General features: G+C 43.4%; 1 protein-coding gene across 1 annotated transcript in view; it reads left to right on the forward strand.

Moving 5' to 3' along the window:
• FAM20A (FAM20A golgi associated secretory pathway pseudokinase) overlaps window positions 1–23,829 on the forward strand; it is a 63,039-nt gene that overhangs the window by 20,153 nt on the left and 19,057 nt on the right. Inside the window, exons 2-5 of the mRNA XM_056862159.1 lie at window positions 5,523–5,704; window positions 13,141–13,191; window positions 15,738–15,816; window positions 20,737–20,829. Of these exons, the coding sequence (XP_056718137.1) occupies window positions 5,523–5,704; window positions 13,141–13,191; window positions 15,738–15,816; window positions 20,737–20,829 (405 nt within the window). The remainder of the gene's footprint in view (window positions 1–5,522; window positions 5,705–13,140; window positions 13,192–15,737; window positions 15,817–20,736; window positions 20,830–23,829) is intronic.

The raw sequence follows: 23,829 nt of genomic DNA on the forward strand, positions 1-23,829 counted from the left end.
TTGTATTCCCAGTGACGTATTAAGAGTTTGAAAATGTTGTAAAAAACATTGCTTTAAAAGGGTTTTTGGATACCACGGCTTATAAATGGTTGGAAGACGTCTTCACAGCTAAAGGGGCCAAACAAAGTGCGAACAGTATTTTTTATAACGTTTTCAAACTCTTAATACATTGGTGGGAATACATAGAAAGAGCGAACAGCCCTGCCCTTGGGAAAGCCCTCTTTCGCGCCGACATGGGCCCCTACACTGGTGATACACGTGCAGCATGCAGCTCCATGTCTCCCATACGCTGGCGTGTTTGCCCCTGGGCAGCTGTAGGTGCCACTTTATTTTGTGATAAAGTGGCATTTATGCTGGCACAAGGTCACACCAGCTCCTAAGGAGATTCACCCCCTCTTTCAGGATTGCGCTCAAAGTCTGTCTAGCTAAATACTTAAAGATGTTCCATAGTGTCCATCCTCGTATTTCTCCCTCCTGCAACCTAAGGGAATGATTCCAATGCAGGTTGGCAGCATATCAAAGGGGAATGGGAACCTTTTCAGACTGAATAGCTCAATGCCACATTTAGGGTTGCCAACCCTGGGTTAGGAAATTCTTGGAGATTTTGGAGCGGAGCCTGCAGGGGGTTGGTTTTGGAGAGGGGAAGGGCCTCAGCAAGGTATAATATAGAATCTACCTGCCAAATCAGCCATTTTTCCAAGGGAACTGATCTCTGTTGCTTGGAGATCAGTTGCAATTCTTGGGGCTCTTCAGGCACTACCTGGAGATTGGCAACCTCAGAATTCCACAGAAAATGGTGCTGTACAAAGATTCCATTTACTCCATGGTACGTTGTGACATACTCTCAAACATGGTAGCAAAACTACTGTGAGATTCTTTGACAAGCAACAGGAGATACCTTCTTTTATGGTTTCATCCTTCGACTTCCTCTGTTTCCTACATTAATCCACTGAAAGCTGCCCATTAGAAGCAGAAGACTGGCTTTAGTTTTCATTTGGATGTTCAAATCTTATTATTTTGCCTGGCAAGACTCAGAAGACTGTAAATGAGGATGACATGAAAATTGTCTATTTGGTTTGAGGGCTGAGGCAAACAAAAAAGGCACCGTGTAATTTAGGCCGTTTTAGTTTGTCGATACAGCCCTGCCTATTTGGCGAACGAAGCTGCGTGTTAGAGCTTTGTCAATAAAGGCCCATTGTGTTTTGGTGGATCCAATGGCTAAGAAACCAACAAGCCAAAGCCTCAAAATAAAAATAAACTGTGCACCTCCGCTAGATTGTTAACAGTGAATTGCTGCAAACTTGCATTGTTTCAAATGACATACCAAATGACATACCAAATAAATTGCTGAGAAATTGGGACATGCCTCTAGTAAATAAAAGGAGGAGACAAAGAGAAATCCTAAGCTGGTCTACTGAGAAGTAAATTCCATTTTATTCAGTGGAGTTTACTCCCAGGACAATGATGTTAGGATTGCAGGTCAATCTCTCTCTCTCTCTGTTCAGTGGGCTTAACCTGAGTAAGAGCTCATTAAAGTTTTGCCTAGGGATTTATTTTCTCTTATTGGAATCAGCTCTGAAATACATGAAAATAATATAACGGAAAGTGCTTCTGAGCATGCCCTCCCTACTGACAGCTGGACTAGATGAGACACTGGAAAATTTGTAAATGAATCTCCCGAGAAATTTTTATCATTAAATAGCAATTCTTTGGGTGGGCAGGCTTATTTGTATCAGGACTGTGTGACAGAAGAGATTTAGCTTGTTCCTCTCAAGACATTTTCTTAACCTCCCACTGGAGCTACTATTTGTGCCACTGTGAGAAAAATACAGGCAATCTGATATTTCCCCACCAAGGCAAAATAGGAGCTCCAAGGGGTCGGCTGAATGGTGGAGAGGAAAAAAGTGAACCCCATCCTGCTTCCTAATCCCACCATAGCTCCAAACCAAATTGTCCCTAGCAGCTTCTATTTGCCAATAGATGCTTAGGTGATCCATTCACAGCTCAGTGCGCTCCTCATTGCAAAGACTGGCTGCATAAGGTCCTGAAATTATGAAATTATGAATCCTGTGGTCCTGAAATTATGAAGAAACAATAATCGCAGGAGAAACTGCAATAATTACACTACTGAGCATCCTTAGAGTAGATTTGTCCCCTAACATGTACAAGGCACAATACAATGAACATTGCATTTTGAACACCGTTTATGCATCTAGTAACACTGGTGGTGAACTGGAGTTTTCAATTGCTTTGTGTGACAGGACTGGGCATCTCCTAGGCAACCTGTAGCATTGGGGCTCATGGCAAACTGGATAAAGGTCTAGATTTCATTAGTCCTGTTCTCCCAAGCACACACCAGACTCTCCAGTCAGTTTTGTCAATTGTTTTTTCGGACATTTATCCATACAGTGGAAGGAAGTTGTTAGCAGCACCCTTCCTGCCTCACAGCTTACAAGTTCCCCTACTACTCCCATCTGCCACCCCCCATGAGATTCTGGCCTCTAGTTTTAAGCCTTGCCTTAAAGTGCATAGTGGCTTGGCTGACCTGGTGCTCCACCTACTCCCAGCTGCTGCTAAGTGCTGCTGACTTGCCTGTTTCCAGGGTTAAGTGCACCCAGGGTTTTCAGGTCCCTCTTCGCCACCGGGAGGAGATTTTTGGTGCAGAGCCTGAGGAGGGTGGGGTTTGGGGAAGGGAGGGACTTCAGTGCCGTAGAGTCCAGTTGCCAAGGTGACCATTTTCTCCAGGTGAACAGATCTCTGTCAGCTGGAGATCAGTTGTAATAGCAGGAGATGTCCAGCCAGTACCTGGAGGTTGGCAACCCTAGGTGCACCTCCTGGCCTCAGGTTAGTGGGTTACCTCACCAGCCTGTCCCCATTACATTATGCCTTTGCAAAAAGTCAACAGACTATTATGGTTTTGAAAATTTCAGTGCCCCATGATTTTTCTGTGGTTTTTAAAATCCACGTGTCCTGCAACTTATTATTTGAATCCTCTGATGTTGAGAGACTGAAGAGTCTGCTTGCCACATAAACCCGTTTCAGACTTTTCCTGATGTGATTTTCTTTAGCATTTGTTTATCTAGTAAATGTAGGATTTCTTCATCATGTTCATTTTATGTCCTGGCAAACCTTCTAGTGAGCAAGTAGAACATGCATTTTCCTACAGGGAACAAAAGAAAAGGTATTTCAAAGGCTGGCGCAACACCAGCCCATTAATCTTGAACATGTTGACCTGGGTCATAAAGTAAGCTGGCGTGGTTGATGGAAGCTCCCTAAAGTACTAGCAGTTAGCAATCATGATTAAAATGGCAAAAGAAATGCAGAAAAGGCCATATTCCAGAAAATAATTCTTCAGGTTTTTCACTTTAGATGAGATGCAGGATTTGATGGAATCCAATCTGATCCAAAATAGCTCTTTAATCTTTAAAATAGATCTTTTAATTCTATATTATTTTTTGTGTTTTTTCTGTTAACTTGTTTTAATTTTGTTTAAAATCCTTGAAATCTTGAAAAAACCTTTAATGGCATAAGTAATATTACAATTGTTACAAAGGGACATAAAATATGCAGTCATTAAGATAAAAACATAGGCCAGTAAATTCCAAAAGTAGAAATTACAAACTTTGGGCTTTTTGAACTTTCATCACATCCACTAGAAAATTGGCAACATCTAAGGTAACCTCCGGATCGGAATCGTTTAATAAAAATTGACGTTTTGCTTGGGTAGATAGGTGATATTTGGAAAGAAGCCAATTTTTTAACCATTTAAAATCCTTTTTCTTTCTATTTTTTCTGTAATTTCTTTATTTTAAAAACTGTCAATAAAAATCCTATTAAAACAAAACAAAACAAAACAGATCTTTAAAATAGGCCTGCCCAGTGGCCTCTATGCCATTGTGCAGCCATTATCTAACCCCTCTGTGTCTGGGTCTTCAGGCCTAAATACCTACCATAGCCTTGAGGGGGCAAATCATGCATTTCCTGATGGCTTACTTGGCATGCAGAAGATTCTGGGTACAATCCCTGGCATCTCCAGTTAAAAGGATTAGGTAGTCGGTGATGAGAAAGAATTCTATGTGAAACCTTCAACAGCCGCTGCTAGTCTGAGTAGACAATACTGACCTTGATAGACCCGTATGTGTTCATCTGTGTTTAGGTGATCTGATGGTCTTAGTGGAGGCTGCTGGGAAAGCAGAAAAATGCCATTCACATGACACCCAAGTACCCTGTATCAACCATAGCTGTGTAATACAGTTGTGTGTTACCATAGTTGTGTAATACAGTTCATTAACTCCATGGAACCTAGGGATTCAAGGATTAATCCGGCTCTCTTCACCATCCCCATGACCTCTGGTGAACCCTTCCATTCAATTAGGCTGGGTGGCAGCAAGAGGGAGGGCCTGCTTGTGGCAGTTTCTGTGTGCCAACTCTGGTGATGATGTCATCACCAGGCGCCAACCAGCTGCAAAACTGGCCTGGTTGGTTTTGGATTGTCTGCTTACCTTTTCAGAAAAGAAGTAGGAAATCCAGTTTTCCGCTGTGATCAGTTTTCCTGTAGCTATTTATTTTTACAAAAATGTCACATTTTATCAGTGTTATTTATGTTTTATATGAAGGTACTTGGTCACACATAGTCTACCTGCATACAGTTGGCGTATATGTAGTCTGCAGTAGAAATTATGACAAACTGGGCATAGGAATGAGACTACCCATGATCTAGCTCCCCCATACTCATGCTGACTTTGTGGACTTAGATCTTTGCTTTGTCCCAAGGCCAAACTGGAAGCAGGGTTGCCAACAACCTGAAGAAAATGTCCTGTCCTTTTACTAGAGGCTTAATGTGGAAATGGGGAGCTGAAGCTTCATTGGGGGGTATGTAATATCACCTGATAAATAATATCTCATCAAGCCTCTATCAAAGGGACAGGACACTTTCTCTCCAGGCTGTAGGCAACCCTAACTGGAAGTGACATTAGCATTCTGTACGCCATCATGTGAAAAGTATTTCACCAATAATTGGCCTTCATTTAGGGGCAATTGCTTAAATTGGGGCCCAAATGACATGCAGTGCCAAAGTTTGATTATTAAAGTTCTTAGATGTGTAATTTGGCCCTGAAAAGCAGGGTGTGTGTGGATCAGTTGGAAATCCCCTCTCGGCTGCTGCTTTAAGCCCCAGTGGAGAAAAAGATTGAGTACCTGTCTATTTTCTGTCTCACTGCTTAAAGAAGCCTGAAGACATTTTTGGTGCATGGGAAATCCCCTCCTTGTTCAGCGCTGCAATCTGACCCATTCCCTTCCCATCCTGGCAGCTTTTAAGGGTCAAATTATACATCTGGAGTATGGTCATAGTTTGGTCCCAATTTTAAGCAATTGGACCTAAATGGAGACCTATCTATTGAAGACTAAATTTGCACATAATAGCTGTTCATGTGAAACTGAATTGGCTTTATTTGAAGGGAAGGAATATGTTTGAAGCTATCTTTGTAGCTCAGGACTTGCCATGTTTTCATTCCATATTTCAGGAGACAGAAGATTTACAGAGAGGAGCGCAACCTCACCTTGGACTCATTGATACAGCTCAGGCAGGAAGCAAGCTGGCTCCAGTTCCACCTGGGAATCAGTCGCGATGCACTATATCGACGGTCCAGCCCTGCTGTTGACCAGCTGCTCCAGGACATGCCTGATTTCAGCACCATTAGCGCTGGTAAGTTGGCTTTCTGAATTCTGACAGTCAGCTGTTACTATTCAGGAAACCGTAAGCACAAGCAGTAGACTGCCTGGTTGGGATTAAACTTCAGTTTATTAGCCCACATCTAGTCCAAAATTGCCTCCAGGCACCAGTTCAGAGTTTCTACAGCCTCCCTGGGACAACCCAGCCCAAATCTCTGAATGACCTCACCCAGCAGTTTCATGTAGATGTTAAAGAGCATACTGGATAAGATGGAACCTTGTGGGACCCCACAAGCCAAGGGGCTGAGCAGCAGTCCCCAGCACCTGCTTCTGAAACCTACCAACCAGGTAAGGACCAGAACCACTACGGAATGATGCCTCCCAATACCAGCCCAGTTCAGAAGGATATTATGATTGATTGTATCAAAAGCCACTGCGAGGTCTAGAAGAATCAATGGAGTCACTGTCTTTCCTTTTATCTCCTGGAGCAAGTCATCCACCAGTGCAACCACGCTGTTTCAGTCCATTAATTAGGTCTGAAACCAGACTGAAAAGGATCTAAACTATCCACTTCATCCAGGAATGCTTGAAGTTTTCCAGCCACTTCCCAATCAATCACTTTGCTGAGGAACAGAACACTTGAGACTGGTCGATAGTTAATGAGATCTCTTGGGTCCAGAGTAGACTTCTTTAGAAGTGGACACCCCACAGCCTGGTTCAGGGCAGATCACAGTCAGTTGGGTTCTGAGAAGGAAGAAGAGAGCTGATAGAGTGCTGATTGTACATAATTGCAGAAGGTGATTGAGGAAGCTGATAGTTGTCGATGGGGAGGGTCTACTTTGCCTGGGGCTGACTGCTGGCTCCACCTTCTGCTGGGTGAGCCTTGAACTGTGTAGGGCTCCTTCTCACCAGAGGCAGATCACAGTCAGCTGGGCTCTGAGAAGGAAGGAGAAAGAGAACTGCTAGAGTGGTGAGTGTTTTTTTCACTTTCCTTAACTGCTGGGGAGAATTGACAGAGGTTACTGGGTAGGAGGACATTATTTGAATATGTGTGGGTGAGTATAGCCTTCTGTAGAATGGTACCTGTTTGTGTTTGTCTTTTTTGCCTGGGATGTAGCTGATTGTACCTAATTGCAGAAGTTGAATGCAGAAGCAGATTGTTGTTGATTGGAGAGGGCCTACTTTGCCTGGGGCTGACTGCTGGCCCCACCTTTTGCTGGGTGATCCTTGAACTGTAAGGCTTCTCCTGGCTAGAGGCGTGAGCGCTGAAGGGTACTTGCCTTGGGTCTCTTAGCCTGGGGGCCCTGTAAGAAGCTGCGAAAGTTTGTACATCCTATATGTGTCCAGCTTTTTGTTTTTGCGAGCTGTGAGTCTAGTGAGGCAGTGTGTCAGGGGAGTTATCAGGGAAGTGGAGGAAAAAACTGAATTACTTCTGCAATGGAGCGTAGCAGCATGGCTGGTGAGGGAGCTGAGGCAGTGACATGCAAAGTCTGTGGCATGTTTGTATTCTTACCTGAGGGTAACAGCAATTACACTCGCAGCAAGTGTAAGTTGGTAGCCCTACTGGAGGAGAAGATACAGGGACTTGAGGCACACTTGTCCACACTCCATTTTATAAGGGAAGGGGAAATGCTCATGGACAGAATACATGAAGCACTCTTGAGAGGGCAATAGGAGGAGAGAAAGGTGATTCATCAAATGTAGGAGCACCCAACACAGGAGGAGGGCACATGGAAGAATGTAACCCACCAGAGCAGGAAAATCAGGAGGCATTCTGAGCCTCTGGCACTAAGCAATTGGTTCCAGGATCTCCCCATAGATATTGATTCTGGACAACTGGAACAAGGGCTACTCCCTCAGCCTCCCTGAAGCTTGAAGGAAATTTCTCAGGACCCTGTGGATAAGAGGACTGGAGCTTCCACTCCCCAAAATAGAAGGGCACATGTGCTGGTATTTAAGGATTCCCTACTGAGAGGGGTAGAGGCTAAAGTGTGCCAACCGACTTGTCATCTCGAGAGGTATGCTGTCTACCAGGTGCATGCATCCAGGATGTGACGGAAAGGGTAAAAAGACTCATCAAACCCACAGATTATTATCCTTTCTTGCTAATCTATGTGGGAACAAATGATAATGCCCGGCAGAGCCCAGAACATATTAAAATAGACTATGCGGCTCTGGGTAAAAAAGTAAAGGATTTGGGAGCACAGGTTGTGTTTTCATCAGTTCTTCGTGTTGAAAGTCATGGCTTAGGAAGGGAAAGAAAAATGCAGCAAATAAATGACTGGCTATGTAGATGGTGTCATCAGGTTTGGTGTTTTTAATCATGGCTCATGCTTTCAAGATAAAGCTCTTTTACTGGGAGATGGTTTGCACATCATAAGGATTGGAAAAAATATGTGTTTAGTAAGACCTTTGTAAAGCTAATGACAAGGGCTTTAACCTAAATCCTATGGGGGAGCGAGAAAAAAACTTAAAGCCTAGTATAATACCAATAACTCGAGATGAGAACGCTAAAGATTTATGGGGAGAGGCCCAAATGCAATGAAACATTAACTTGTGGGTAAGCCCAGGAATGAAACCATGGATTCCGATGTCTCTACACTAATGGAGGGTATGGGAACCAAGCAGGAGAAACTTGAAGTCCTAATACAGGAAGGGGACTATGAATTTATAGACATTAGTAAAACTTGGTGGGATGACTCTCACAATTGGAATATTAGGATTGAGGGGTACAGTTTGTTTAAAAGAGATAGACAAATAAGGAAGGGGGAGGAATAGCATTATATGTCAAGGATGTGCATACTTGTGAGGAAATACATGAATCGGAGTATGGAAGTTCAGTTGAGAGTCTCTGGGTAAAAATAAAAGGAGTGAGAAATAATAGTGATATTATGGTGGGGGTCTGCTACAGACCACTAAACCAGAGATTAGGATTTGGATGAGACACTCTTAGATCAGACTACAAAGTTCTCAAGGTATGGGACACAGTGGCCATGGGAAATTTCAATTACCTGTATATTTGTTGGCAGTCCAACTCTGCTAAAAGTGAAAGGTCAAATAAATTCCTGACTTGTCTTGCGGATAACTTCATTTTCCAGAAAGTGGAAACAAGGGGTCTGTTAACTTGGACTTGGTTCTTACCAACAGGGAAAAACTGGTGGATGAAGTGAAAGTAGTGGGCACCCTGGTAGTAGTGACCATGTAATTTTGTAATTTACTATCTTGGGCAAGGGAAAAACTGTATGTACATATAGGTTGGACTTTAGAAAAGCAAATTTTAACCAACTTAAAGTTAAGATGGGTAGAATCCCATGGTCAGAAATACTTAAGGCGTAAGGAGCTCAAGAGGGGTGGGAGTTTCTTAAAATATTGAAGGCACAATCACAAATGATTCCTATGAGAAGGAAAAATGGGAGGAGCCTAAAGAGGCCAGGGTGGCTCCATAAACAGCTTTCTAAAGATTTGAATAATAAAAAGACTCATTTAGGAAATGGAAGAAGGGCCTATAAACCAAGCATGAATATAAACAAATAACCAGTGCTTGTAGGGAGAGTGTTAGAAAAGCTAAAACTCACTATGAGCTTAAGCTAGTGAGAGATGTTAAACACAACAAAAAGGGTTCTTTGGTTATGTCAGAGTAAGAAAAACAACAAGGACATAGGACTATTGCTGGGTCAGGGAAGTAAAATTGTAACAGGTAATGAAGAGAGGGCAGAACCCCTCAATTCCTACTTTTCCTCAGTCTTCTGTTGTGAGGGAAACGGTGCTCAACATGGCAAAAACAGTACATATGATGAAGGAGAGGAGTTGCAGCCTAGGATCAGCATAGGGGTAGTACATAAACATCTAGTTTTTTTAAATGAAATGAAGACCTCAGGGCCAGATGAACTGCATGCAACAGTACTAAAAGAACTTGCAGGTTTAATTTCTGAGCCCCTGTCCATTATTTTTCAGAATTCTTAGAGAACAGGTTAGGTGCTAGAAGATTGGAGGCGGGCAAATGTAGTCCCCATCTTCAAGAAAGGGAAAAAGGGGGATTTGGGTAACTACTGACCCGTCAGCTTGACATCCATACCTAGAAAAGTTTTAGAACAAATCATGTGGTTACTATGAGCCAGCACCAGTTTCTCAAGTCATGTCAGACTAACCTCATCTCCTTTTTTTGAGAAAGTTACTACCTTGCTAGATAGGGGAATGCTGTGGACATAGTATATCTTGATTTCAGTAAGGCTTTTGATGAGGTTCCACATAATATTCTTGTTGACAAGTTGGTAAAATGTGGTTTAAACCCTATTACTGTTAAGTGGATCTGTAACTGGTTGACAGATCATGCCCAAAGAGTGCTTGTTAATGGTTCCTCATCTATTTGGAGAGATGATAAGTGGAGTGCCTCAGGGATCTATCCTGGGCCCTGTGTTGTTCATCATCTTTATAAATGATTTGGATGAAGGTATTATTCAATTTGCAGATGATACCCAGGATGTGGGGTGGAGGTGGTTGTGAATTTCCTGCAATGTGCGGGGGGGGGGGTTGATTAAATGACCCTGGCGGTCCCTTCCAACTCTATGATGCTGAGGTGAATACTCTGTCTCTTGAAGAGACATTAAGTACCTGTCATATGCAGTCAGTCAGCCTCCCCCCTCCCTGGCAGATTTAAGTATCTAGGAAGGTCTAGGGTCATACAAGCAAGTGGTAGGCATCAAACCTCCAAAGATCCTGTCCACATCCTCAGAATGAATAAACTGAAAAGTATCTCAAACATCTGGAGAGGTTCCAAGTTGGAATGGATGTGAGGCATTTTATCTGTCAACTGCCATCCCTCCCCATGTCCTTCTGATCCCCTCATGCCTATTTACTTTTATCAGAGAACTTCCTGTAAGCTCATAAAATGGGCAAAATGATTTCCAATTCAGTATTTTAAATGTGATTTATGGGCTTGGAATGGGAGGTAAGACAGCATCTCTTGGAAATTTCCACTGGAGGAAGGGAGTTCTGTTAGCAGAGTGAGAATTACTGCTCTTCCCTCCTCCTGCTGCAGGTCAAAGCGCCCCCCCCCAAAATGCTGCTCCTAGGGGGCAGTGGACTCAGGATCATCTTGAAGGGGGAGTTATTGGTTTGCATTTGGGGAAGGACTATAGCTCAGAACTAGAACACATGCTTTGCATGCACCAAGGTCTAGGTTAAATCCCTGGCGCCTCCAGTTAAAGTATCTCAGGTAGCCTGGCTAGGGATTAACTTTGCTTGAGATGTTGGAGAACCACTGCCAGGCAGAACAGACAGTACAGTGGGCTCAATGGACCTATAGTCAGACTTATTCCAAGGCAGTTTCATATGGTCACTTTATTGCATTTTATAAGTGGCATGGGAAAGGGTCATGAATCAGGGTCATTATTTAGGGGGATGCAGAGGAGGAAAGCACTCCTATTCAAGGCACATACATAACCACTTGCAATAATTTCTCAGGGATAGCATTTTTTCCACAGTTCAACTGCATAAATCTTATGTGAAGCTCCTCTGTCTCCCCCTGCCCCACTGGAGTGGCCGCCGTGGTACCCGCCGCCTCATCCAACACAAAATCCCTCAGAACCGAAGAAGGGGTTGTGCCACCTTGTTCTTTTTCTCCTACAGCTTGACAGACCTTGCAGCTTTCAGTCTGCCAGCCTCCCTTTTCATTGGCCTATTTGGGACTCTCTTTTATAGCCCTTCCTTCCCTCTTCCTGCCTCCTCATTAGCCCACCTGTGTTCCCTCCCCTTCTTTCCCTTGGTGCAATGGCTTCTCACTCACTCTTCTGGGATGCCTGATAGGTCCAACTCCAGCTGCCCCCATTGGACCATTTTGGCCTCTGCCTCCAACCCCACCAATTCCCTCTGTTGTCTGACACCCCGGCTTGGCACAATATGGCTTGAGACCAGTTGACCTGCTGCTCTCTCTTTTTCAATCTGCCCTCCCCTTCAGCCAGTCAGCTGGTGGCTGTCCTCCTGCATCTTCGTGCCTGTTGCCTCCTTCTGCTGTCTTCGTCAGAGGTTGGGCCATATGCGGGAGTTGCCCTGCCACTGGGTAAGTTGCCCCCCTTCCTCCAGCAGGACTGAGAAGCCTCTGCCCTTTCTGGGCCCATTTGCAGTTTGGTGGAGGTGGGCGACTCGGCGTTTCTGCTCTGAACACAATAGAAACAACAATGTAGGCCTATGTACTAGGTATGCATGCTAAAGGCGCCATTCTCTTTGCATTAAAGAAAGAGAGAGGCAATTTCTTATTCCAGGTTCATAATATTGGCCAGGGTGTGAAGAGATTTCAGGTGTCAGGGTTCCAAATATAGAGGACATTCATGTAAAAGTTGTGTCTGAAAGTCATACTTTTTAGTAACATAACTAATTTTTAAAGCGTGGAATATTTTAACAGTTATCTTCATACTTGTTTGAGTAGGATGATGCTTGTTTGGTGGCTGGCAACCTGTCCTCCAGATTGTTTTCATTTGTCGTTTTCTGTAATTCATGTTTTACTTATACTAATCTAGTAATGGCCTTTGGCTATATACAATAAAATCTACCTACCTACTTTCCCCCCATCAAGTCACATCTGACTTTATGGTGGGGTGTTCAAGGCAAGAGACGTTCAGAGGTGGTGTGTCATTGCCTGCCTCCAAGTCACGACCCTATTATTGCTTGGAGGTCTCCCATCCAAATACTTGCCAAGATCAACCTTGAGATCTGAAGAGGTGAGGCTAGCCTGGGCTATCCAGGTCAGGGTGCCTACCTACTTAAGGTGTGCCAAAACATTTGGGCATGCCTAGTGTGATCTCCACCTTTAAGTAGCAGACCTCATGGCTTATTCAAAATGTTTTTGAGAGTTCCTTCAGTTACCAAAAAAGGTCATTAAGTAGCATCTTCAGCTGCTGCTCAAGAAACACAAATGAAAATTAATACAATTAATTTATTATGACATTTTTCAAAAAGAAAAAGGTTTAATAAATGTTCTTTATAAGTAAATAAATTTAAAATTCACTAGGCCTTTTTTTGGTGATTCGGTTTAGAATACAGGGCTATAGCTGGCGGGAGGGGCAATTAAGGCAGCCACCGCCCCTGTGGCATGCAGAGAGGGCAGCAGAACTGCCTCTCCGGGTAGGAGAAGCAGTTCTGTCACCCTCTCTGCATGCCACAGGGGCGGCGGCTGCCCTCCTTGTGCCCCCCCAGTTACAATCTTGCTAGAATGTGTACAGCTTTGCTGTGTATTCCCTGTCGCACAACTGATCTTTGCTCCTGCCTAGCAAAATATTCAACAGTGCCCTCCACCCAATAAATAAAGGAGAAACTCCATGGTCAAATCCTCAGTTGTCTAAACATCATGAATGTCTATGTGTCTGAAGATCCTGATGACCCTAAGCCAGTCACATGAATTATATTACACCTCATTTCCAAGAAGACGTCCATATTCAATGGGTTTGAATTTCATTGGTTTTCTTTTCGTTTCAGATTACAGTCAGGACGAGAAAGCATTGCTAGGTGCTTGTGACTGTACACAAAGTAGGTGAATGCACCTATTCCTGATGCATGTCCTGCTTCATGCATGGGGTTGCCAACCTCCAGGTGGGGCCTGGAGATCTCTTGGAATTACACTGATCTTCGGACAGACCACAGAGATCAGTTCCCCTGGAAAAAATTCCCTTCTTTGGAAGCTGGACTCTATGGCATTATACCCCGCTGAGCTACCTCCCCTCCCAAAACCCTGTCTTCCCCAAAATCTCCAGGAATTTTGCAACCCAGAGCTGGCAACCCTATTAATGCTTCATGGGAGTAGTTTCTGTTGAGCAGAATACGGGTGTGTCTTGGCCCCCTGCTGTTTAATTTATATCTAAATGACATCATCCCAAAGCTATCTGGCTCTGAGTTCGTTTCTTCCTCTTTAGGCCCTTAGAAAATATCAGTCCTCTTATACACTGATGATATGGCTCTGATCTCCCTTACATGTGTAGGCCTAAGAAGGTTGTTGCACACACTAGGTGAATACTGTAAAGAAGAGGCCTTAAGAATCAACTATGCCAAGACCAATGTGATGGTCTTTAGGGAAAAGCCTTGCAAGTTTAAGTTTAAGTGGTCCATAGACAGAACCCCAATAGAGCAATCCAGCGCCTTCAAATATCTAGGGATAACGTTCAATGAAACTTTAACCTGGAGGGCTCATTTGGCAATTACCAGAGCCACAGTCAAGATCCATAGGGGCTATTCTGAAATTTTATTATACAAAAGGAGGATTCTTGATTGACCCAGCTCTGAAACTTTATCCAAGTAAAGTGATTTCCCAACTTTTGTATGGTGTAGAGGTTTGGGGTTGGAAGGATAGTTTGGTCACAAAGCTGGAAATTATCCAAAATCACTTCTTGAGGAGAATTCTAGCCTTACCCAGAGGCACCTCTGCAGCCCTGATGCGAGCAGAACTTGGTTTGCCCTCAGTCAGGGCCCGTGTTCACTTAGCCCTGTTAAGACCATGGAAAAAGCAAAGCAGTGACACCCCCAACTTACATCGCAGGCAGTGTTTTAAATTGATGATGCAAAATGATGCCGACAAGCTAGCCTGCTATAACAACATCCTGCATTGCTACTCAACATCAGATGAGACCCAGGCTGTCCCCATAGCGGGTACCAACATTCGGGATTGGGTGTTCAAATGTGATGCTGCATTGGACAGGCAATCAATCTCCTAGTCCAAATTCTCACCATGGTGTAAACAGTTTAAAAGGGATCATGTCAGAGCTTCATACCTGGTCACTATCCCCTTCCATAACCTCAGAATAGCTTTTATCTCCCTCCGGTTTCAAACCATTCCAATGGCTTCGATAGCTGGACATTACTCCCGAACACCATGGGCCTCTCACCTATGTATTTGTGGAGCCGCTCCAGAGGACCTAACTCATTACACCTTAATCTGTCCTCTTTACACAGAGCCCAGACTTAAATTTCTCGGAGCGTTGCTAAAGGGCCTAAATCTTTCTCCAGATCCAGAGAAGCTGCTCTTTCTCCCATCAGACACCAATCCTGATGTTTCCTACAAAGTGTCACTCTTTGCTTTAGCAGCTAAGAAAATCTGAGCTAAAGCTGTTTTTAATCAGGGAACTTAACCTATTTAAATACTAGTTTCTTGTGGGTCAGACTGTGGTAAAGTTATTTTAATGTTATTTTATGTTATTTTAATGTTATTTAATGTTTTGTATGGTGGATTGTGATGGCCTTCGGCCACAGACAATAAACTTTATCATTATCATTACTGAGCAGAATAAAGGATTTTAATCAAACAATTTTAGAGACCCAGCATAGTTAAGAGCAGTGGACTCTAATCTGGAGAACTGGGTTTGATTCCCCACTCTTCATGAGCAGCGGGCTCTAATCTGGGGAACTGGGTTGGTTTCCCCACTCCTATACATAAAGCCAGCTGTGTGACCTTGGGCTAGTCACAGTTCTCTCTGAACTCTCTCAACCTCACCTACCTCACAAGATGTCTGTTTTGGGGAGAGGAAGGGAAGGAGATTGTAAGCCGGTTTGATTCTTCTTAAAAGATTGAGAAAGTCGGCATATAAAAACCAACTCTTCTTCTTCATTAACCTTGCCATTATTATTTCTGGGCTTTAGTTTAGTTTGCATTTTGCCCAATCCCAAACATTTAAAAATAAATTCTACTATGTCTTCCTCCCCTCCTTTATCAGAGGGACGTTTTTCTTGAAGGTTTTGTCTTGCAGTTCATTAGTATCATACAAATCCAAGCTTGGTTAATAATGGACACATTCAGAATTTCATTGATCAATTGAATGTACATTGAAATTAACCACTCACATTGGATTAAGGGCACCCAGCAGTGACCCACAAAGATTTGTGAGAGGGGGGAAATAATTTGGATTCCTCACCACCCATGCCACAGTTGTGAGAAACAGCTGAGCTATGAAGCTATATGAGTTTCTTCTTGATCAACCCACTTTAAATCTTGGCCTATTGGTTCATCATTATACAACATGTACAAAAAGTTAGAATTGTTTAAAGTCTATTTTTGACCACGAGAATGGATCTCTTTAATTTCTCAGTTGTAAAACCCAGCGGAGTGCATTTGAAACTTGTTCTACGGTTCCAGGACTTTGGGAAAGCGATGTTCAAGCCTATGAGGTAAGTTTACTTCTCCTGAAAATATTTAGCTGCAGTGTGTCCTTGTATGATTTATAACTCCAAGTGGCACAAAGCTTGTAGACTGGGACTTTCCCCCCAGGCAGCATGACATAATGGGAGGACTGGCAGATGGTCAGTAGAAAACGATAGGAGGACATCAGCCACTGTTTTGGGAAGGAACAACTGAACAAAGTGGTAGTTTTAAATGTTTTTATTTAAGAGTTTGCAATTATTAATAATATTGCTCAATATCTAAGCAGCTTTGGGGACTGGTAAGGTGAACTTGTGCTTTTTCAGAGTCAGTGTTCAGGGTTAAGGTTAATGTGCAGTCACTGAAGGCAGGAATTGCTCACTGTTGCGTTTCCCTACTTTTTGGAGTTTACTTTTTCATACTCCTATGTTTTAATCTGTTCTTCATGAAGATTCTTTTGCCATTCAGCTCGGTATAATGCAGTTGCTGGTATATTATTTATTTTAACACATTTTGACTAGTTCAGTCTTAAGAGCACCAAAAATGTTAGTTAGTTGAAGCCCTAAAATTTGGCATTATATATATTCGGCATGTATATATGTCAACACACTGCAACAATAAAATCAAAGGGCTTGTACACATCTTCCTCAAAGCTAGGGATACAAACTACACCTTCAAAATGGTTAATGCATTTCCAGGCCACCCAGACAGCTGAAATTTGGTACATATATGACCCAAGACTCAGTAATATGAAAATGGAACTTTTTGCACATAACAATCATACCTGGGGCATAACATTTACATCACAATAGAGACCAGAGCATAGGGAGCCAAGTAAACTGCTGGGTTGTGCTACTTCTGTTGCCTTTTGGTTTTGCGGAGGGGGGGGGGTAATTGAGCTGCTGCCACTCTGCTAGGTGGTAGAACGACGCACAGTGATGATGACCAGGAGAGAACTGGAGATGATGGAAGGTGGAAGAAGGTGGTAAGTCTGAACCACACCTAAAAAACGATATTACAGAGCTTGAGAAGATGCAGAAAAGAGCAACCAAAATGATTAGGGGACTAGAGCAACTGTCCTATTGGGAGCGGTTAAGATGCTTAGGGCTGTTTAGCTTGGAAAGAAGGCGGCTGAGGGGAGACATGATAGAGGTCTATAAAATTATGCATGGTTTGGAGAGAGTGGACAGGGAGTTTTTCTCCCTCTCCCATAATACTAGAACACGGGGTCATCTGCTAAAGCTGGAGGGTGAGAGATTCAAAACAGATAAAAGGAAGTATTTTTTCACACAACGCATAGTTAAATTGTGGAACTCCCTGCCCCAGGATGTGGTGATGGCTGCCAGCTTGGAGGGCTTTAAGAGGGGAGTGGACATATTCATGGAGGAGAGGGGTATTCATGGCTATTAGTTAGAATGGATATTAGTCATGCTGCATACCTATTCTCTCTAGTATCAGAGGAGCATGCCTATTATTTTGGGTGCAGTGGAACACAGGCAGGATGGTGGTGCTGCAGTCGTCTTGTTTGTGGCTTCCTAGAGGCACCTGGTTGGCTACTGTGTGAACGGACTGCTGGACTTGATGGGCCTTGGTCTGATCCAGCAGGGCCTTTCTTATGTTCTTATGTTCTAACCCTACTGTTCCTGTGGAGGAAAGAGATCACCCTACTACATCCTGGTGCATTGATATCTGCCCCCCTTCCTTTCAGACTACATCTTCTGACTGCCTCTGACTATGACCTAAGAAACAGTTACCCTTTTCCTAAGGAGACAGAAGGGAGAGGAAAAGAGAGAAAAGGTCTGAGGTCTGAGAGTGAACTGGAAGGGCACCAGAGGGGCTTGGAGAATTTGGAGCAAAGAATGGGGTCCTGCTGTCAGATTGAATCTCAAAGTAGAGACTGGAATCAGTATTTGGTTGTGATAGGAGAGCCCTGGGAAGAAGGGCCTGGAACCAGTACGTTCCTACTACTAAGCTGGCAAGTACAATAGACCTAGTGAACTTTCTTTCCCCCTGTTCTTAGACCGAGGTCTTGAACAATAAAAACATAAAACTTAAATAAGACCCATTTCTAAAAACACCTCCCTTTCTCTCTTCTCTGCAGCCTCTAAAAAATGAGCAACAAAATAAGTATGCTGAGGGTCAGAGTCCTCTAAGAGGAACGGAACCTTTTGCCCCTAAGTTGCTCAAGAAGATGTGGACCATTTGTTAAAACATGGTATAATCCATTTTAGCCTAAGTTGGTATACGTAAGGACAATGCAAAAGGATATGTACCAAGCAGTCCACTGACTGAAGAGGGCAGGAACACAGCTGGTCTGAAAAGGGGATCTTTAGCATACGGCCCAGCAAAACCATTGAAAAAGGGCAATTAAATATGGAATGCATACAATTCTACATAACTTTGGACTAACCAGAGAATCCAGATAGGAAGGAAGATTACCCTTAGATAACAGGCCCAGGGCAAGTGGAGAACATGTCCTCTGAGCATCAAAATGAGTGTAACTCTTATCTTTAGCATAGATCAATTTGGCCACATATTTTTTACATTCTTTTACAGAAGAAGAGTAAAGGTCTTCCACCTTCAAATTTACAAGTGATAGCTTATGTTCAAAATGCTGGAGCCAGGGAGCCTTATAAGAGTCCTTGAGGGTTAAACTTACCAAGCTATCCTTCAGGGCCTCAAAAAATAGATGAAACCAATAATTAAAGGCGCATACCCAGGCACAAGCTTCTATTGAGCTAAGACCAAACTCACAACGAAGGGCTGATGATGAAATGCACCTGAGGAACCCTCCAACTGTTCGAAGGAATGAGGACTGCACTCTATGGAATTGTTTACAGCAGAAATCCATATAGGGGCACCGTACAAAAGTTGTGACATCACTATTGAGTGATAGCTGCTGGGATATAATGTGCCCCATTAGAGAGAGTAAATCGCAAAATTGGTAGGCCTAGTTAAAGACTCACCCTGGGAACTCAGTTATTATTTTCCACCCTTAAATGAATCTTAGATGAGTTTCTAGTGATCCCTAGAGAGGCATGATATAACAACCAGGTTTTCTCCTGAACAGAAGTCATGCCATTAACCTAGCTGCCATTTTTTATTTTTAAAAATGTCTCCCCTGTCCACCCCACTCTGGGGGACTGACAGCCCTAGGATGGAGCCTGGGGAGGAGAGGGACCTCATTGGGGTATAATGTCATAAAGTTCATCCTCCAATACAACCATATCAACAAGGAAACTGATCGCTGTAGTCTGGAGATCTCCAGGTCCCAAATGGAGGTTGGCAACCCTTGTTGGAACCCATGACGGTTGAGATGAAAGTGCTAGTCCTCAAATGCTTTCATCACTTGCCTTACTTGCACAGGCATGTTACTAATTTGTAATATTACCACTGGAACAGGAATTGCTTCAGAAGAGTTCATGAAGTATCACTTTTGTGATTGCCTGGAGCACCTATTTGGAAATACTTGCCTCCATCATAGGTGGTTGCTTGGTTTGAAATTCCCCAACATTTTGTAATTAACTGCAGCCCTCATGACTGCTGCCTGTTTTCAACATTCTGGAAGTGCCCACAAGTTCAAGAAGACTGAAGACTCACAGAAGCCTTATATTCCTCAAACCTCTGTTGTTCATGAGTCCCTCTTTCTCCATAGCATACAGAAACCTCTAGGAGGAATTGTTTGCAAGCATAGATAGACATAGACAGTTTTGCCTCTACTGAGTCCAGGTTTAATCAGACCTGTTTGGTTCAAGTACTGTGACCTTTAGAGAGCTCCAGTTGTTTCATATGCCTCCTTGCTTTTAAGATGAATAATGCATATAATGAACCCTTTGAAGCCATGGCCATACCGTTACCTAATTGTTAAGCATATTCAAAGAATTTGGTGGGAATATCTGTTGAGCTATTACTTAAGAAACAGTCCAGAACTTGCCAGCTCCCTGTAGCCGTCCTACTAAGGCTTCTTTCACACACATTGGATAATGTACTTTCAATGCACTTTAACAATCATTTGCAGCTGGATTTTTCTGTTTCAATGGTTTGGCCCAAAGCTTCTTAAACTGTGGGTTGCAACCCCACATGGGGTTGCGTAACTGAATGTGGGGGTCATGAAAAATTTGGCAACAGTATACATTTCCTTATTATTTGTTATCAGTAAATGTTTGATTTGTGTACCTATTTTATATACCTATATACCCGGGGTTGCGTAAAAATTTCTCGGCGAAAAGGGGTCACAAGTGAAAAAAGTTTAAGAAGCCCTGGCCTACAGAGGCCATTTGCTTTAACCCAGTGATACTCAGGAGGCTCTTTGGTATGCCACCTGTAGCTCTTCTGAGCACCCTCCCCATGTTTCAGGAAAGTGGGCAAGGCCTTTGACTGGAAGGACTTGTGGTTGGCAGGTGGTTCCTAGCATGAAACAGGTCAGAGGAATAGATAAGCTATGAGCCTCCCTGAGGTGCAGGCCTCATGCCAGATATAGAAGTAAATGTGGCTCTTTGGATTAATGATAACTGAATGCAGCTTTCTGTGAGCTGCAGCCCGAGTACTGCTGCTTTAACCATTCAAATGAATGGAAATGGACTAAAGGAAGGAATCTGCTTGTTTTGTGTGTGTGTGTGTGTGTGTGTGTATAAAGTGATATCAAGTCTGACTTATGGTAACCCCAGCCAGGGGCTTTTAAGGCAAGTGATTAAACAGAGGTGTTTTGCCATTGCCTTCCTCTGCAGAGTCTTCCTTGGAGGTCTCCCTTCCAAATACCAACCCTGCTTAGCTTCCAAATCTGACAAAATTGGGTTGTACCATGCTGCCTTCTCTCCCTCTGTCTGCTTATTAGGCCATTATTAAACACTTCTTCTTGAACACATAATGATGTCAGCTGCTATTCAGTGGCTTGCCCTTCTCTGTTTAGTCTTGCCTTTCTGATTGAGTAATCCTTATCTTTCTTTCAGACAGGAACGAGAAGAGGAGACTCCAAAAGACTTTTTCTATTTTGTTGACTTTCAAAGACACAATGCAGAAATAGCTGCTTTTCACCTTGACAGGTAATTCACATGACAGTGGCTTGAAACCTGAGCTAGGTGGGAACTGCAACACTCACAGAAGGGAATTTCTTGAACTTAAACCTTCTACCTCAGCTGCCCACATGCACCCATTCTGTCCCCAGCAGTCAGAGGACTCCTGGAACAAAATGTGGGCAGTGTTAGTCTGCAGTGGGATGGGGAAACTGCTGAAAATTTACTTGCCTTCTGCAAGTGGAAGAGGAGTTTAGGATCTATGCCAGTTTCTTCACCCCTTTCTTAGTTGTACAGCTGACAGCTACCCTTGTTGCATTTTCAAACAGACCAAATGATATTTGCCCTGGTCAAATCCCCATGAGCAGAAGAATTGTCATAAAGAGATATCGCTTAGAATGGATTTTGGGGGGACATGAATCCAGGTTTCACAGAGCTGTTTACAGCAAGAATTTCTATTTGCGGGGGTCAGAGTATTTCAAGGGCCATCAATACGAATGCTGACGGAAACTAGGGGTATCTGACAACACGTTTCTGTTTTGTAGTCAGATGAAACTGCAGAAGCTGATCAGCAGTAGCTGAGGTTCATTCACTCTTTGTAATTGGGAGCACCATACAGAAAGGTTATTTCCCCCTGGCTAAGAGAAAATAGCAGAGGAGGGGAAAATCTGCAAACCTGTAAGCAACCCACATTGGAGGAGAGAGTACAGAAAATCTGTGCTGGCCAAAGAAGAGCTGTCACCAAAGCAAGAAGAGATTGTGAAGCAAGCTTCCACAGTTGTTGTCCAGCATGGTAGGGTCCAAGATGTAGACCTGAAACGATGCAACATACAGGCCATAGGGAGGAATGGCATTTGACTACTTGCTTTGGGTACAAAAGAGTCTAAAGGTGGCACTATCCCAGTAAGAACCATTCAGATTTTTAACATTATCACTCTGACTACAGCTGATGACCATAGTCTTATCCATAGAGCTGCCAATGTGCATTATGACTCCAAGGAAGAGAACCTAGACAAAATGCATCCAAAGACCTATTCAGAGAGGGATCTTGTACCCACAGATTCTCACTCACAGTCAGATCCATGTTCTTCAAAATTCATTTGAGCTCTGGTGAGCACTCAAATCCATTTCTTATGACTTGGTACATCACAGTTTGTATTGGTGTACATGAACACATGAAGCTGCCTTATACTGAATCAGACTCTTGGTCCATCAAAGTCAGTATTGTCTTCTCAGACCGGCAGCGGCTCTCCAGGGTCTCAGGGAGAGATCTTTCACATCACCTACTTGCCTAGTCCCTTTAACTGGAGATGCCAGGGATTGAACCTGGGACCTTCTGCATGCAAAGCAGATGCTCTACCACTGCAAGTATGGTATTCAAGTAGGGTTGCCAAGGGCAACCTGAAGATCTGCATCTTCTTTAAATCCACAAGTGGTGCAGGAGATGAACTACTTGCCAGTTCATCCTTCACCCTCAAGCCCTGCATTTACCCTCCCTCCTGTTGTATGAGCAGGACTCTGATTTCCATATGAGCCACACAGCAAGCAGTCAGCCTACAGAATGTCTCTACTGAATACCTTTTTATCCTACCATTGCTGCACAGAGTGCTGGATGACATACATGGTTCTCCATTCTCCATTTTATCCTTGTAACAACCCTGTGAAGTAAGTGTGAATGGCCCCACCCAATGAATCTCACTGAGGCAGAAAGCACCACTGTGACCTTGTCTTCTGATATACTGTGAGATGTAAAGGCACATAGATGCTCTCCAAATGGGAAGTAACAATCCTAAATTCAAGGACCTTTCACGCCTTCATATTGCCAAGGACATAACAGGAAAATTGATCCCCAGAATTACATTACGAGATGGTTTAAGCTAGGGATTGCCCTAGGTGGTTTCCAAATGGAGGTTTTGCTTTGGTTTGGCATCCAAACTGGAGCACGTCTTTTTGGATCATCCACATGGCATTGTCCCTAATTATCCACTTCAGTGTGAATTCAAAGCAACTAGAAGATTGTGGCAAAAGCCCTCTGGTGAGGGGGGCAGCCATGGAAGTGTGGGGAAAACTGCCATGTGGATGCTTCATTGCCACAGCAGTGCGAGCTACACAGAGAATCATCGCAGTGTGGAAACAGTTTCTAGAAAGCAGACCAAATTGTTGACAGTTTAATTCACATTTTTATCGCCAAAAGTCCTGTGAGACCTCAATCAATTGTAGTAAATAAAACCCTCCGTTTTCTTTATTTGTAAGGAGATAGTTATATGCTCTTTAAAAAATGCAGTTATCTAATAACATGCTCTGATAGTGAAGGCAGATGTTCCTCCTTTGAAAAGACTGCATTTTGTGCCAGCTCATCACAGCTCCCTAGAATCTAATTGATGCGTGTCCGTGATTTCCAACACCAAAATTCTGGAGTGACTCATTTTCATAAAGTCAGTTTAATTAAGTAACCTCAGAAGATAGATCACGCCTGTACAACTTGTGATACAGCAAGTCAAACAATGCACCAGCTCAGGACGGTAGCCTACCAACCGTGTTTACTGCCTGGCTCAGGGCTTAATGAATGGCTGTTTTTGGCTTGGCATGTTAGAAATTGTGCAGGCTCCAGCTAGATCCAAACCATCAATAAGCCAGTTCCATATGCCCTGGGGATCTTTACTCTGCCAGCGTTACTCAGCCTGCCTGGTGGTTACTGACTCACCAGCCAATAATGTTTTGTTTTGCTGACAAATAGCACCAAGTCCCAGAGCACCATTTGCAGTGTTTGTAGTATGAATCAGCCTAAATAGAAGTAGCATCTCACATTTCAAAGTGTTTTCTAACTTTCTGCAGGTTGGATGGGGCTCTTGCTAGTACTGGAAATCACAGAGAATTGGTTCAGTGCTAAGGATTACAGTGGTTGAAGCAAACTAAGATACAGAAGAGTGAAGCCATATTGGATGGGTTGGGTCCCATGGATGAGTTGCACATGTTCAATAGTCCTTGTAAAAGTGGAAGCACTAGCATTAATCCTTGCCATCTTGCTTG

Source organism: Euleptes europaea, chromosome 1 (genome assembly GCF_029931775.1).
Source record: "Euleptes europaea isolate rEulEur1 chromosome 1, rEulEur1.hap1, whole genome shotgun sequence".
NCBI classification, from domain to species: Eukaryota; Metazoa; Chordata; class Lepidosauria; order Squamata; family Sphaerodactylidae; genus Euleptes; species Euleptes europaea.